A 12,500-nucleotide genomic window follows, 5' to 3' on the forward strand; every position below is an offset into this window, starting at 1 on the left:
CCATTAATAAATGTTTGATACCCTGTTTGATTTTGCTTTAACCCAAACCATCGAAAAAGAGACAGTCTATGGGATATATCGTGAGAATTTCAGTGATAGTGAGATTATAGATAGGTTGGGAATTATTTTCAGTGACACACAGGTCGAAAGTCTAAGCACTTTCGATGACTAGCGTGCGTCAGCAAACTAATCGTCTGTACGCACTAAACACATAGATGATGTGGGTGAGTAAAGGGGCCCAGGAAACGGAGTCGTATCCCGGAATGAAGGACTGCTACCAGTTGGTCGTGGTGAGAATTGCACTTATGATTAAGACAACATACAAAAAAACATCCCTCAGCCAAAGATGAGGTTTCCACATAGTAGCATTAATGTTCTGGAATCTACCAAACGACACCATTACGCACACTTGCAACGCAATTTTGCTTCAACCTTCTGCCAAAATACAGCCCAGTAGTAGAGTAAGTGTAATGATTGCGGTGTGGTTGTGGTGGTCAGTCAGAGTCATCTTTTGAAAAGGGATTTATTTACGGGAAGGTAAATAGGATGTGTGGGATTTAGTATGAACGAGGTATTAAACTGAAAAAAAGAAACAATAAATAAAATAGAAAATCAGCAGAAACAACAAATCTTGCCATTAAATGAAACAGCCAACATCAGCATAGCAAAGAAGCAATAGATATTAACTGGTTAACTTTCGTGTGCTACATCGAGAACTAGAGCATAACACTATCTTATGCAACGCTAAAAAGCAGCATCTGCACAACTAACAACACAGCTACACATACGCACACACACTGTAGTATATGCAGTTTGCGTGTTCGCGAATGTTCGATGTCGTTTGCCTTCCGGTAGTCATTGGTCCACTAATCTAGTAACGCCCTACAGCTACATCCAAAAACACAGTATCATGAATTATTACGGCAATTACTGCAATTATTTTAATTAAAATTGTACTCTAAACTATTGGCGGCCATACGCAAATGGCTGCCCTCTTCAGTTGGCGTCTTTGCGGTGAACAGTGCTAAGCGTTGTCTCGTCGTTTCGTCGTGCTAATAGCTAACACGTCAGTACGTCAAACTTAAGCTAAAATAAAGAGAAACACAAATCTTCCCGTCCACTATTACGGTAGAGAATGAAACATAAGATGAGCTGAAAAGCGAAATGAATGAAACGAACTAGATTAGTATAGGATGTTAAGTAAGCGAAAATTGAATCAAACCAAGGCGTGCAAAATTCCAAGCAGTTAAGAGAAATCATTGCAGAAAATACTGCTAAGGGCCTTGCTATTTCTGCTGCTTTCGATCGTTAATTTCCATAACTACTAAAACTAGTACCGTGGTATCAATGTTGGAGCATCGCAATCCTTTGCGACAGAGATGGTGGCCGAAAAAACAAGGACATATTTCAAACATACTACAAAAAATTAATCCATAAAACATGTTTAACCTACCAACTGTCCATAGAAAAAAAAATCGACCAAAAGTATTCCAGTTCTCTAATACTCTAGTCCACTCTATTCTCTCGGAGATAAAAAAGAACACCAAACCCCAAGAAGAATAGAAGAGTTGACGAGGAAAAGCAAAGTGACCAACAGAAATGGCTAAGAAAAAAAGAAAAATCAAAGTGAAGAACCCAAAACGAGAAAAAGACGTAGAGAAACTCCCGAGAAAAAGGGTAGAAAATGTAGAGAAGGCACAACACCACGCATTTAAAATTTTGAAAATCCTTTGGAATGATTTACATTTTGAGCCTCGCAGCAAGGGATTCCTGCCGATGAAGGAACTGCCTGTGGTCTGTTGCTGTTGCTGCTGCTGATGCTCGATGCCGCTGCCACTGTCGAGATCATTCGGACTGGTCGGGGCCGAAACGGTTCCGCCGGTGGAAGACAAGGAATTGCGAGCGGCACCACCAGAGCTGCCCATGATACCGCTGCCTGCCACACCCCCACCACCGCCGCTTGTGGCGGAATCGCGACTCTCTCGGCTATCGCGGCTCCCTGCATATATGCAAACGCGTACGCAGCAGAACGAACAAACGCAATCGTATACCAAAGAATCGGCGGATGAATTACAATAGAATACGCAGCGCATGTTTTTGTACAGGATCCCGTCATGTTTGACGTTCAAGTGATGAAGTGGTGATGATTTACAATTTTGCCAAATTGATTTCAATTATGAGCATGGGTAAAGAGAAGATAAGAGAACGAGAAAGAAGGGAATCGGGAACCAAAAAGAGAAAAAATATAAACATTACTTTGTGGGAAAACTGTTGCGAAGTATGTTCTTATTGATTGAATCTCTCGCAAACTAAAAAGAAATATTCAGTAACCATAGCCATGAGATAAAATAAGTAGTGTAGGCAGTAAAACAATGACTTTAAGTAGAGTGAAATAGAGAGAAGAGGAGAGTGTAGAGATAACTTTAAAAAAAGTAGTCGATCATATAAAATATCTGGCTAGATTAGCAATTAAATAGTGGAAGCAATAAAGCCTCTTCTTTTACGCATATTTAATAATATGTACGATAATGGCATTTACTGTCAATCATATGCATACTCGTGATTACAAGATCAAACATTGTTTTATGTTATTTTTTCACAACTTCTCAATCACTAAGATTTACTAGACTTACAATCGGCAAATTAATATTCAAAACTTCAACTAAATTTTTAAGAAGTGTAACATCCAACACATCCCTCAGTTAGAATAAGAACGACTAATTGCATGGTGCTAGTGGAAAGGAAGTAACCACAGTAGCCGGTCATCATATGAGCAATTAGGATAAGCATCTTGTCGGAATGAAAGAATGCCAGTTAACGTCACGTTTTGCGAACCACTTAAGCGACAGTAAAGTGCTGTTTCTCGGATCTTCAGGAGACATAGAAGTGCCAATTTTAGCAATATGCTTCCTGCCACACCATAACGAATCCTCAACTTTAGTACTAGCAGCCAGTTTTATAATTTTTGCCATGTTAAATGATATGATCCATCTAGTTTATCCGAACAAAGCATATTATACGAAATAGTGAATTCTTGCATTTTCGTAATCAAGGTCGTAAAAGAAGAATACGATAAATATATTTAAATAACATGAAACGAATGAAAAAAGTAGCAAGCTGTGGATGATAATGATGACATTTTTCAAAACGACGGATGTTTTTGAACGTAACACTTATCGACTACTGCTATCGACAAGAAAGATTTGAAGTGGGAAAAGGAATCATACAAATGAATCAAGTTAAATCAAGCGATAGTATTTAATTAAAAAACAAATACAGGAAAACTCGAAAAAAGAGAGAAACGAGAAAACAGTGTAGAGGCAATAAGGAGCAAAGAATAGATAAGGCAAGTGTTGAAGGACCACAACATAATACGGACAGAGGTAAGTAAGTCGTACAGAAAGTGAGCAAGTGTAGGTTAAGAGGAATGAAAAGGACGTAGTATAGTTCGCGAGTGTGATTAAGAAGATAAATTTACCCTGCGAGTTAGACATGAAGAGATTTAGGAGGGAAGTAGTGCGACGGGAAGATTTTTGTTGTTGCTGTTGTTGAGGCTGCTGTTGTTGCTGCTGTTGCTGTTGCAGTTGATGCTGTAAAGATTCTTGCTCTGGTTGTTTCATTTGTGGCGATTGTTGTTTGCTGCTGCCACTGTTGATGTTATGGCCATTCGTGGCCAAATTGGGTGAGTTTGCTTGCTGATTGTGATTAGCGGAGGGACTGTTATGCTTGAAGGAGAACAGATCGCCGTAGAACGGTTTACTTGTTTGCTTGCTCGTACTTTGTGTGGATCCGGAGGACAAGTTTGCCGTGTTGCTCGTGGCACTATCGTTCAGCTGTGTCCCACTACTGCCAACCTTCGGTGTCGGAGACAACGCTCGTTGCGGATGATGCAGTGACAGTGGTAGTGGTGGCTGTGCTTGATTTGTGCCATCACCGCTAAGTCCATCATACCGCAAGGCGCTTCCACCGCCTATCGAGAGCGCGGTCGGTGAGGTGGACAGATTTACCGGCGAATTGGTCGGTACAGCTGCGTTCGAACTGGAGCCGAACCACGATCGTATATGGCTTTCCTTCTTCATGGCCTGGCCTGCTATTGCGATCGGTTGCGTGGCACTGTGCGCAGATAGAGGTGGCGATTCGAGCAGGCTCCCACCGATCGAGGAGAGCGGAGCGGGCGAGGTGTTGCCAGGACCTGATGACGTATTTACTAGCAACTGATGACCGTGGCCACCGGAAACGGCTCCCCCCGTACCAATACTGCCTTCAAAATCAAGCTCAATTAGCTCTAAATGGGAAGAAGAGAACGGTTCAACACCCGCCACATAAACAGTACCGAGGACGATGCATGAGCGTGTGTGAGAGAAAGAAAATCGGAGAAATCGAATAAACACAACGGAAAATGATAGCTCCAACCTGATCGAACGTTCACCAATCCCTAGACAAAAACCTAAAAACACCAATTCCAACACAACCTTCCCTACGCACAATTTCGCCATGATCGGCACAAACCATGTCGCTTAAACGGTGAATAAATAAAAACATGCAATTGGTATACTCCGCACTACAAAATACAACCGATAGCTGTTTTCGTGGAAGAAATAATACTTCGTGGAAGGTGGTATATTCATCCTACGAGTCTTACCGATCCGTGAGCAAAGATCACTTGTGATAAAACATCTTGATTACAGCACTAAAGGGGTGTAGTAGAGTTTCCTCAATATCTGAACATATAATAGCAACTAGCGGTCGTAAGCATATCAAACGAGCTTGAAGATAATTATCAAAACAACACAACAATTCCACACAAACTTAAATAGATAATATTTAAAAAATCAAATAATCAAAAAAAAATAATACAATCTAATTAAAATTTTACAATAAAATGTTTGAGAAAAAAACATAGATGCTCAGCAAGCAAAATTAATAGGCTATTGACTAAACAAAATAAATAAAATTCCATAAATGCAGAAACACATTTCATTCAGCAAAAACTATAATAAAAAACAAACACAACACAATACACAAAACTATCTCATTCATTGTAACACGATAGAATACGGACGTAGGCTAACACAAAACGGCAGAACATAAACGGACTGCAGCGAATTCATTGGAATTTTCGCACTGATGCAGGATGCATCAAGAAAAATTATTTCCAAAACTTACAGTCAACTTCTAAATAAATATTCTCAAATGTATAAGCTCGAATAGATAAGCTCAAAAAAGTAAGATTGCTGAGCGCATGTCCTTCGGTTGATGTTTACAAGTGTGAAATGTGTGATCAAGATCGTGCCACAAACTGTAGCATTCAAGGCTTCCGAATGTGTCTCTTGTTGCACTCGTACTTACCCGGTTTCTCCAGACCCGTGTACTTGTTGAGGACGAACTGCTCCAAAAGCTTATCGACCGTTAGTTCTAGGAATTGACGCTTTAAATCCGAGTGAACCTAGCAAGAGAAATGGTGATCATGGGATGACACATTTTCACAGTTTTCCCTACATAGTTGCACAGCTCAATAGTAACCCCGCAAAGCCGATACTAACCTGTCCCACTAGATCAAAGTTATTCTGGGCAATATCCATGTAGGAGGACAGGAACTCTTTCATTTGCTTGAGGTGAGCTTCTTCCATTTCTTGAAAGCGCTGCCGAACGAAACGGTATGGAAGGGCGGGCGGCACAGGGGGGAATGATAGAGATAGAGTGTTAAACATATCGATCTTGTAGGAAGAAACAAACGCACTACAACCTACCCTGCACGTTATTGTCATTCGCTTCTCAAACTCTTGTTTGATGATGTTATGCTTCTCCACCAGCGTCTTATATTCATCCTGATGCTTACGAAGCTTCGCTTCCGACTTCTCTATCTCTTTGGTAGAATTGTCCTTGCGTGCCTTCTCCACCTCCTGCAGGCGCGCATTGTGGATATCTTTAGCCTTGGCCACGGCATTTGTCGACTCCTTCATCGCCTTCGGAAGGTGCGAGCGTCAAGACATTATAATTACCGTCTCAAAACGGATTTCTCACCCGCATACCCTTACCTGTACAGCATCTTGGGTGCCCGATTCTTCGTCCTTCACCGCTTTGTGCTTTTTGTGCAGATCTTCCGCGTATTTGGTCACATTTTTCACCAGCTCTGTCAGCTTCTGTACCTTCTGGGCGTGCAACTCCGACAGCCGTTCCGTGGTCGACTTGAGGATGATCCAGAGCGGCGAGAAAGTACCGCCACCGCTCGAGCCCGCCTTATTGGCCAGCTTCGTCAGCAGCTTCGAATTGTACTCCTCCAGGTTCGAGCGCTCCCGGAAGTACTCTGCCAGTTCCTTCGTCGCCGACAGGCCATACTTCATGTTCTGGTACAGCACCTCGTATCCATTGTTTTTGTCACCCTGAAATGTGAAATGGAAGAGTCGTCTATTATTCAAAAGCTATCCCAACGCGTCACCACCGCAGTAGTGCATTGTTTGGGTGCTTATGAGCTAGGAAAGAAAAAAACATCGATAAAGTGTACTGGTTGACGTAACGGGCCCAATTTGCCAATGGCGGATGCTTCCCTTGGCATGTATGCCCCACAAGTTCAGCCATCTCGAACCGCAAGCCCAAGCTTTAGCCCCAAATTCAACACCTTTTACCTTCCCCACTATAATGCCGTTCGAGTTGGTTAAACGCCGAATTGCTTCGTTCGGTGTATCATTTATAATGCACATCACATGAGGATGAGCAGCAGTTGAAGTGCTAAATAAAAGGCCCAGCGATATGTGTTCACTGATGCTTGCCTTTTTATTAAAGCATGAATGATGGAAGATCCGACGGTGCGGTGTTCTTCTATTTGAAAATGTTTACAAAGAAACCATATATCTTTGAATGATTCGAGTAAAACTATGGTCCGAAACAAGTTGAATAGTAGGAAGGCAATACATATCAAGATTAGCTATGAGAGCATTTCATGCTTCCAATAAGATCTGGTGCAGCTTTTAAGCAACAAGTGAACCATAAGAAGTATTCTGTTGTGTGCATTTAGGTGAGAGTAAGAAGATTTCGGTGATTTGATTTCCAACTCAACTAACTCTTTCGAAACAATTATAGCGGGTACAACAACGATTTTTGCTAATAAACCTAGTTTTCATGGTGTCAAGAAAAGCTTCTGCTTCCTTTCGCATGATATAACCCATTTCGGGGCACTGGCAACCATCCCGGGCGCTCTCGGTTACTCCTTCAACTACAAATTGAATTAAATCAAATTACTTTGAAGCGAATTACGTTTGTAGCCAGCCGCTTGGAAGCAATTGATGGCGCGTTTACACCCTTGCTTGCTTCCACTCACTCCGTTATTCATCGCGCAGCGAAACGAGCGCGCTTGGCCGGCGAAGACTTCTGGACTTTGTTATAATATGCATCTTACTACGACAGTATGAGTATGACAAGCATGCCCAAGATGACATATTCGGTACGTACGGAATACCGGTTTGTTTTCGCGACGAACACGGCTGCAGCGGATCGGGTGGTCTGTATCTGCGTTCCTTCTGGAACGGAGATGGGTGGAAAGTCACTGACACTATGGTATGTCGTGGATGTTGTTTTCGGACCATCATGCTGGTTGGTCAATGGCTGGGCGGAACACCGACGACCGCATGTTATTGACTTCAACCGGTTCCCCCAGCGGTGCGGCGTTGTTGAATTGGTGAAGTCTTTCCATCGTTACCATGCTCTCTGCATGCAATACTCCTATCGGAACTCGATTCAACATATTCCCACGGTATTTTTTTGTTGCTGTTGTTGCTTGCATCACATTCAGCTTCTCATCACCCGCGGCACTATCACTTGATCGAAACCAGGCAGACACTCGCTCTACGCTGGATTCGAAGGAACGTTCGCCATCTTTGTTCGAAAGTACTTGAACATGACAAATGACCGCTTCTAAGGCTTCCTTTGGTGCTGCTATGGAGTTAAAATTTCCATCACGTAAACCGAAAGGGGGAATAGAATAGGTTTTCCTACGTCCGAAGTCCCAAATGACTCACGCAGCAGACAACACACGTGCTCACTAACGCCCATGGAAACGGGTCGGGTTCCGCAGCATTGCGCACTCGTCGTTCGCATCTATCCATGAATTCGATATTTTTAGCTCCCGGTACTACACATCAGCCCCACATGGGTTTCAAATGTTGTTTGCGATTGGGATAACAAAAAGCGATCTGGAAATCGAACTGCAACTTTATTAATAGTCCATACGATAACATTAATTCTGGGGCTGGTAAGTTTTGTAGAAAGATGTTCACCAAGGATGATTACGTTAAGGTGTACAACAAAACGGATCAAAATCCTATTGATGATTTGCTAAGATGCATCATATTTTAGAATGGAGCTAACAAATATTAACGAATTCCGGAGAATTTGTGGTAATGGCAGTGCTAGTGGAATACCGATTGGTTGTAATCAGCATATGAACCAGTAGGCCATGTAACCAGAGACAAATTCCTTCCCGTTTCCAAAGTTTCAGCAAGCGGCGAATGATCGATTACGTATAATCCGCAAACAAGATATATTGGCAATCTATTTTCCAAACATAATTACGAGAAGCGTATATTTCTTTTGTGCACAGATAGTCTTCTAGATAAAAGGCAGATAAAGTAACGCAACATATTCCTTACTCACGATTAATATTAAAAGGCGCTTATCATTTGCTTACGCTCTCCGCAATACCATAAGAAGTACCATCCTTCGACACTGCAAATGACGACTCACATGGGTATATGTGTGCATATTTGGCGGATAAATATTTGAAACGCCCCCACGTGATGATACTGACAGTCGATGGCGACATCTCATCCGCTAGTGGGGGCGGAAGGCGTTGGATACTGTGTACGCGTTTTTATCCATTCGCTTCACAGTTTGCGCTTCGAAAAAGGCGCGCAATGTACCTAACTACTCCAACGGCAATGCTCAATGGCGCCGTCTCATCCTTATGAATGAGTTTAACGGTTAAAAGGCATTAAACGATGTATTACGGTTGAGGAGGGTGCGCGAGCGCATCGCATCGCATTTTGTTTTTCTTTTCTTTGCTAAAAGATCACCGACATGTATGAGCGTTAGGGTCATGGTCCATTGCCCCTTCCCCCCGGTACTGGTATCTTGCAACGAGGCGAGTGTTGAGCTGAGTGGATTTTACATTCCATCAAACTACGTCAACCAGCAGTAGCAGAAGCTTAAGGTTACGCGGGAGGAGTGCCCTAGTGACGTGCTCGTCGGCCGTCGACCATATGAGCGGTTGGAATCGATTTCCAATATTAAACCCGCTTACTGTTATCATTTAAAAACACGTCTCTGTGGTGCGTGGTCTTTGTTCTAAAACACGCAGCACAGGATAAAGCCAGAGTGAACAACTACCAGTTCCACCGATAACAGAGAATAGCCTGTTTGGTCCAACTGTCGTTCCACCACCTAGGGCCATGCTGCTTTGTAGTAGCACAAAGTAGGCAAACTAATCTTAATTTACGGAACATGAATGATTAGTGCATTCAAGGAATAGATGATCTCACAACTTTATAAAACAAACGATAGTTGTAACACACAATATGATCTAGTAGGTACAAATGAAATTTCTTTTCAAGACATTCAATCCATCCCATGGCATAAATATGAACGGGTTCGACAAAGTAGTACAGAGATGGCTTATTTACTTACCCAAAAATAATCGTTGAAATCGACAGTCATGGTGCTGCCGGTTTTGAGAATCCAGATCTCCGCCTGTGCACTATTTATCAGAGATCACCGAGAGAACCGGTGGCTGGAAATGGGAGTATGTCCCGGAGAAGACTTTCCTGTTGTTTTTGCTGCTATTTTCTCTGATCACCCGTGTGCGCTGCTCTAGTGCTGGAAGCTACTGTCTAGACGAGGTCGACTGGTGACACCGTTTACGGCGATTGGGGTTTTTTTTTTTAACTTTTTCCCATTTATTTATATCACCGTTCCCGGTGGCTTCGACGCCGGTCTGGACGGGGTGACATTTCGATGCTTTCGCTACTGGCCCATTGCCAGATAATCAGAACACATTTGAACACTCTCCACCTTTTGCGCAGATCTCGTTACACAAGCAAATCGAGACTATTGAAAAAACTGCACTGTTGCACGCACGCATCCGTTTGCCCAATTAGAACGCCGAACAACGATGTAGAGCAAATGATCGTAGAAGACTGCGACGGATGTTAGGATACACCTAACGTTACTTTGATTGGTAATTCCGGTTGTAGAAGAACTAATTTCACTTTTCCTTCTTTCGTTTCACAACACTTTGGCTACAATTACAGTGCCATCCTCGTCATCACTATCCACACAAGCACCCACACGCCACAAATTTTATTGAACAGTTTTTCGATCCACACTCTGAAAGTAACAGGAAACACTTAAACGTCACCTCATTGTATACTATCGAAAAGGAAATACTTTATCATGCTTCACCCTGCAGCAGTGTTGAATGGCCATATCATGCGTAGAATCCCAAAAAATACCGTTTTGTCCATTATTTCAAAGCAAAACTCAACCATACAATGGGTTGGATGGCATTCTATTACTTTTTTTTTTTTAAATTAGCTCCATAAGTGATCCACTAGCTCGGACTCGGACCTCGGACCATGGGTCCATCACTGTGTTTGGAATAGTTTTTCGGGGTTTCTCGGGGTACAGAGATAGCTTTAACCCGGAACGTATCAAACCACTAAAAAGGCACGTGTCCTCCAGCGACCGCGTCTCGGTGGTGGGTCTAAGAAACAACACAACGTGATTCATGTTGTTCCAAACACCTTCCAACGGTAGCTTCCTGTTCGATTGCAGTGCCCGTCGGTGATAGCTGCCGGTGTGGCAATGATGATTGTGGTGCGATATGTTCGTGCCATATCTTCCACGACATTTTTCGGTGGCCGCAAAGTATAAAACAACCCATCGGAGGAACCCGGCCAGACACTGGTACTGCACCGTCCGTTAGTAGCAGGAACACATCGGCCTACACCGCGGAACCGCACTCAATCCCAACACACTCAAAATGGCCAAAGTTGCCGCCGTCTTCGGTGTGATCGTGTGCAGCATCGTTCTGCTGCACGGTGCTAGCGCCAATCCCTTCGGCCATTATCCGCCACACGCCCCGGAGTGTACCAAGTGCGCCCACAAAGTGCAACCGGTAACCGTGGTGGAGACGAGCCCGGCCTTCCGTCCCGCATCCTTCCTCGAGTTCTACGAGATCTTCCTCGACTGCTTCAACACTCTGCGCATTCCGCTGCGCAAGTACCCGGCGTACCTGTCCGGACTCTTCCCGGAGGATGCGGAAACGAAGTGTTTCCTGCGTTGCGTGGCCATCAAGCTGGGCGTGTACTGTGACGAGGCTGGAGCCGACCTCGAACGCCACTGTTTGCAGTTTGGTCTCGGACAGTGCTGCGAAGAGTTCAAGCGACAGCACGAGCTGTGCCTGGAGCAGAACTCGGTGCCGTGTCCCGATCGTTGCACGGCCGCCTACAAGCAGGAGCTTTGCTTCCAGGAACCGATCGCCAAGTACCTCGACTTCCACACCCACCAGCTCGGCCATCTACTGCACCAGGCCAAGTGCAGCAACAACCTGCCCCTGCTGCACCCCTAAGGGACCCGACAACGATCAACCGATCCGGATCAAACCGATTCAGGATCAACAAAGGCACCCTTCGATGAACCGTTTTCTTCCATGCGAGCCCCCCGAACTTTATCCATTTTGATTGTGGAAAACCTGCAGCAGCTGTGTGTATGTGTGTGTGTGTGTGCAATGCATTTTCTTCCAAAAGGGATGTGAAGACAGGAAGGGTTAGTGTAAGAAAATCGATCCGAAACCATTTCCTACCCTTTCACCATCCCTCCAGCCACCTCCTCCTCCTCCTTCCTTTCCTTCCTATAATCCACTGCCAATTACCCTGCCCTCCAACGTGAAGTGCTAATAAAAATCAATACACCATAAATATCCTGCCATTTGTTCACCGAAAGTCTCGAAAGTTGCTAGAGCACGGTTACGGGTTGCGCCAAGCTACATGGACCTTTAACGAGGAGTATAACTGTAGACGTGTTTGAGCGATCCCTCTACAATCGCTACTTATGGTGGCGACCTTTTTATCAACTGCTTTTGCATATACTCCTTATTTGTCTGCCTCCCCTCGAAAGAAACATTGTCTGGCCAGCAGTGTATTATCAGTGAACAACAGATTAGCCGCACCAGCAAACCGCAGGTCGAGCTCAAGCAGGCTTTGAAATTTGTCGAAGCTACTATGCACTCTTCGCAACATCCGGACGGAGATGGTTGGTTGCTGCCAGCCCCCGCGGGAGATAGCTCGGACCTCGGAAACCTTTGGAACGCTCCGAAGATAAAAGCCGGATGTCGGCGTACCAGGCACTGTGCGCTGCTGTGTCGCTCGCAATCGTGCATTGTTATCAGAAAGTGGCAGAGAATGTGTAGCCTTCTGAAGCGGTTATACGATTCCGGTTTTCCACCCTTT

The 12,500-nt window shown here is 44.1% G+C and overlaps 2 protein-coding genes across 2 annotated transcripts in view; one reads left to right on the forward strand and one right to left on the reverse strand.

The window, feature by feature from the left end:
• LOC126569230 (F-BAR domain only protein 2) overlaps positions 1-12,500 on the reverse strand; it is an 18,263-nt gene that overhangs the window by 4,844 nt on the left and 919 nt on the right. The window contains exons 2-8 of the mRNA XM_050226185.1: positions 9,679-10,377; positions 6,039-6,383; positions 5,751-5,966; positions 5,544-5,642; positions 5,350-5,446; positions 3,479-4,285; positions 1,745-1,999 (exon numbers count right to left, since the gene is read on the reverse strand). Of these exons, the coding sequence (XP_050082142.1) occupies positions 1,745-1,999; positions 3,479-4,285; positions 5,350-5,446; positions 5,544-5,642; positions 5,751-5,966; positions 6,039-6,383; positions 9,679-9,708 (1,849 nt within the window). The 5' untranslated portion in view covers positions 9,709-10,377. The remainder of the gene's footprint in view (positions 1-1,744; positions 2,000-3,478; positions 4,286-5,349; positions 5,447-5,543; positions 5,643-5,750; positions 5,967-6,038; positions 6,384-9,678; positions 10,378-12,500) is intronic.
• LOC126572954 (uncharacterized) lies at positions 11,033-11,765 on the forward strand. Its single transcript, XM_050232691.1, has one exon. The coding sequence runs from the start codon at positions 11,033-11,035 to the stop codon at positions 11,618-11,620; it is 588 nt and encodes a 195-aa protein (XP_050088648.1). The 3' UTR covers positions 11,621-11,765.

Source organism: Anopheles aquasalis, chromosome 2, assembly GCF_943734665.1.
Source record: "Anopheles aquasalis chromosome 2, idAnoAquaMG_Q_19, whole genome shotgun sequence".
NCBI lineage: Eukaryota > Metazoa > Arthropoda > Insecta > Diptera > Culicidae > Anopheles > Anopheles aquasalis.

Coding starts and splice junctions, on each gene's coding strand:
- LOC126572954 (XM_050232691.1), top strand. CDS start 11,033: ATGGCCAAAGTTGCCGCCGTCTTCGGTGTGATCGTGTGCAGCATCGTT.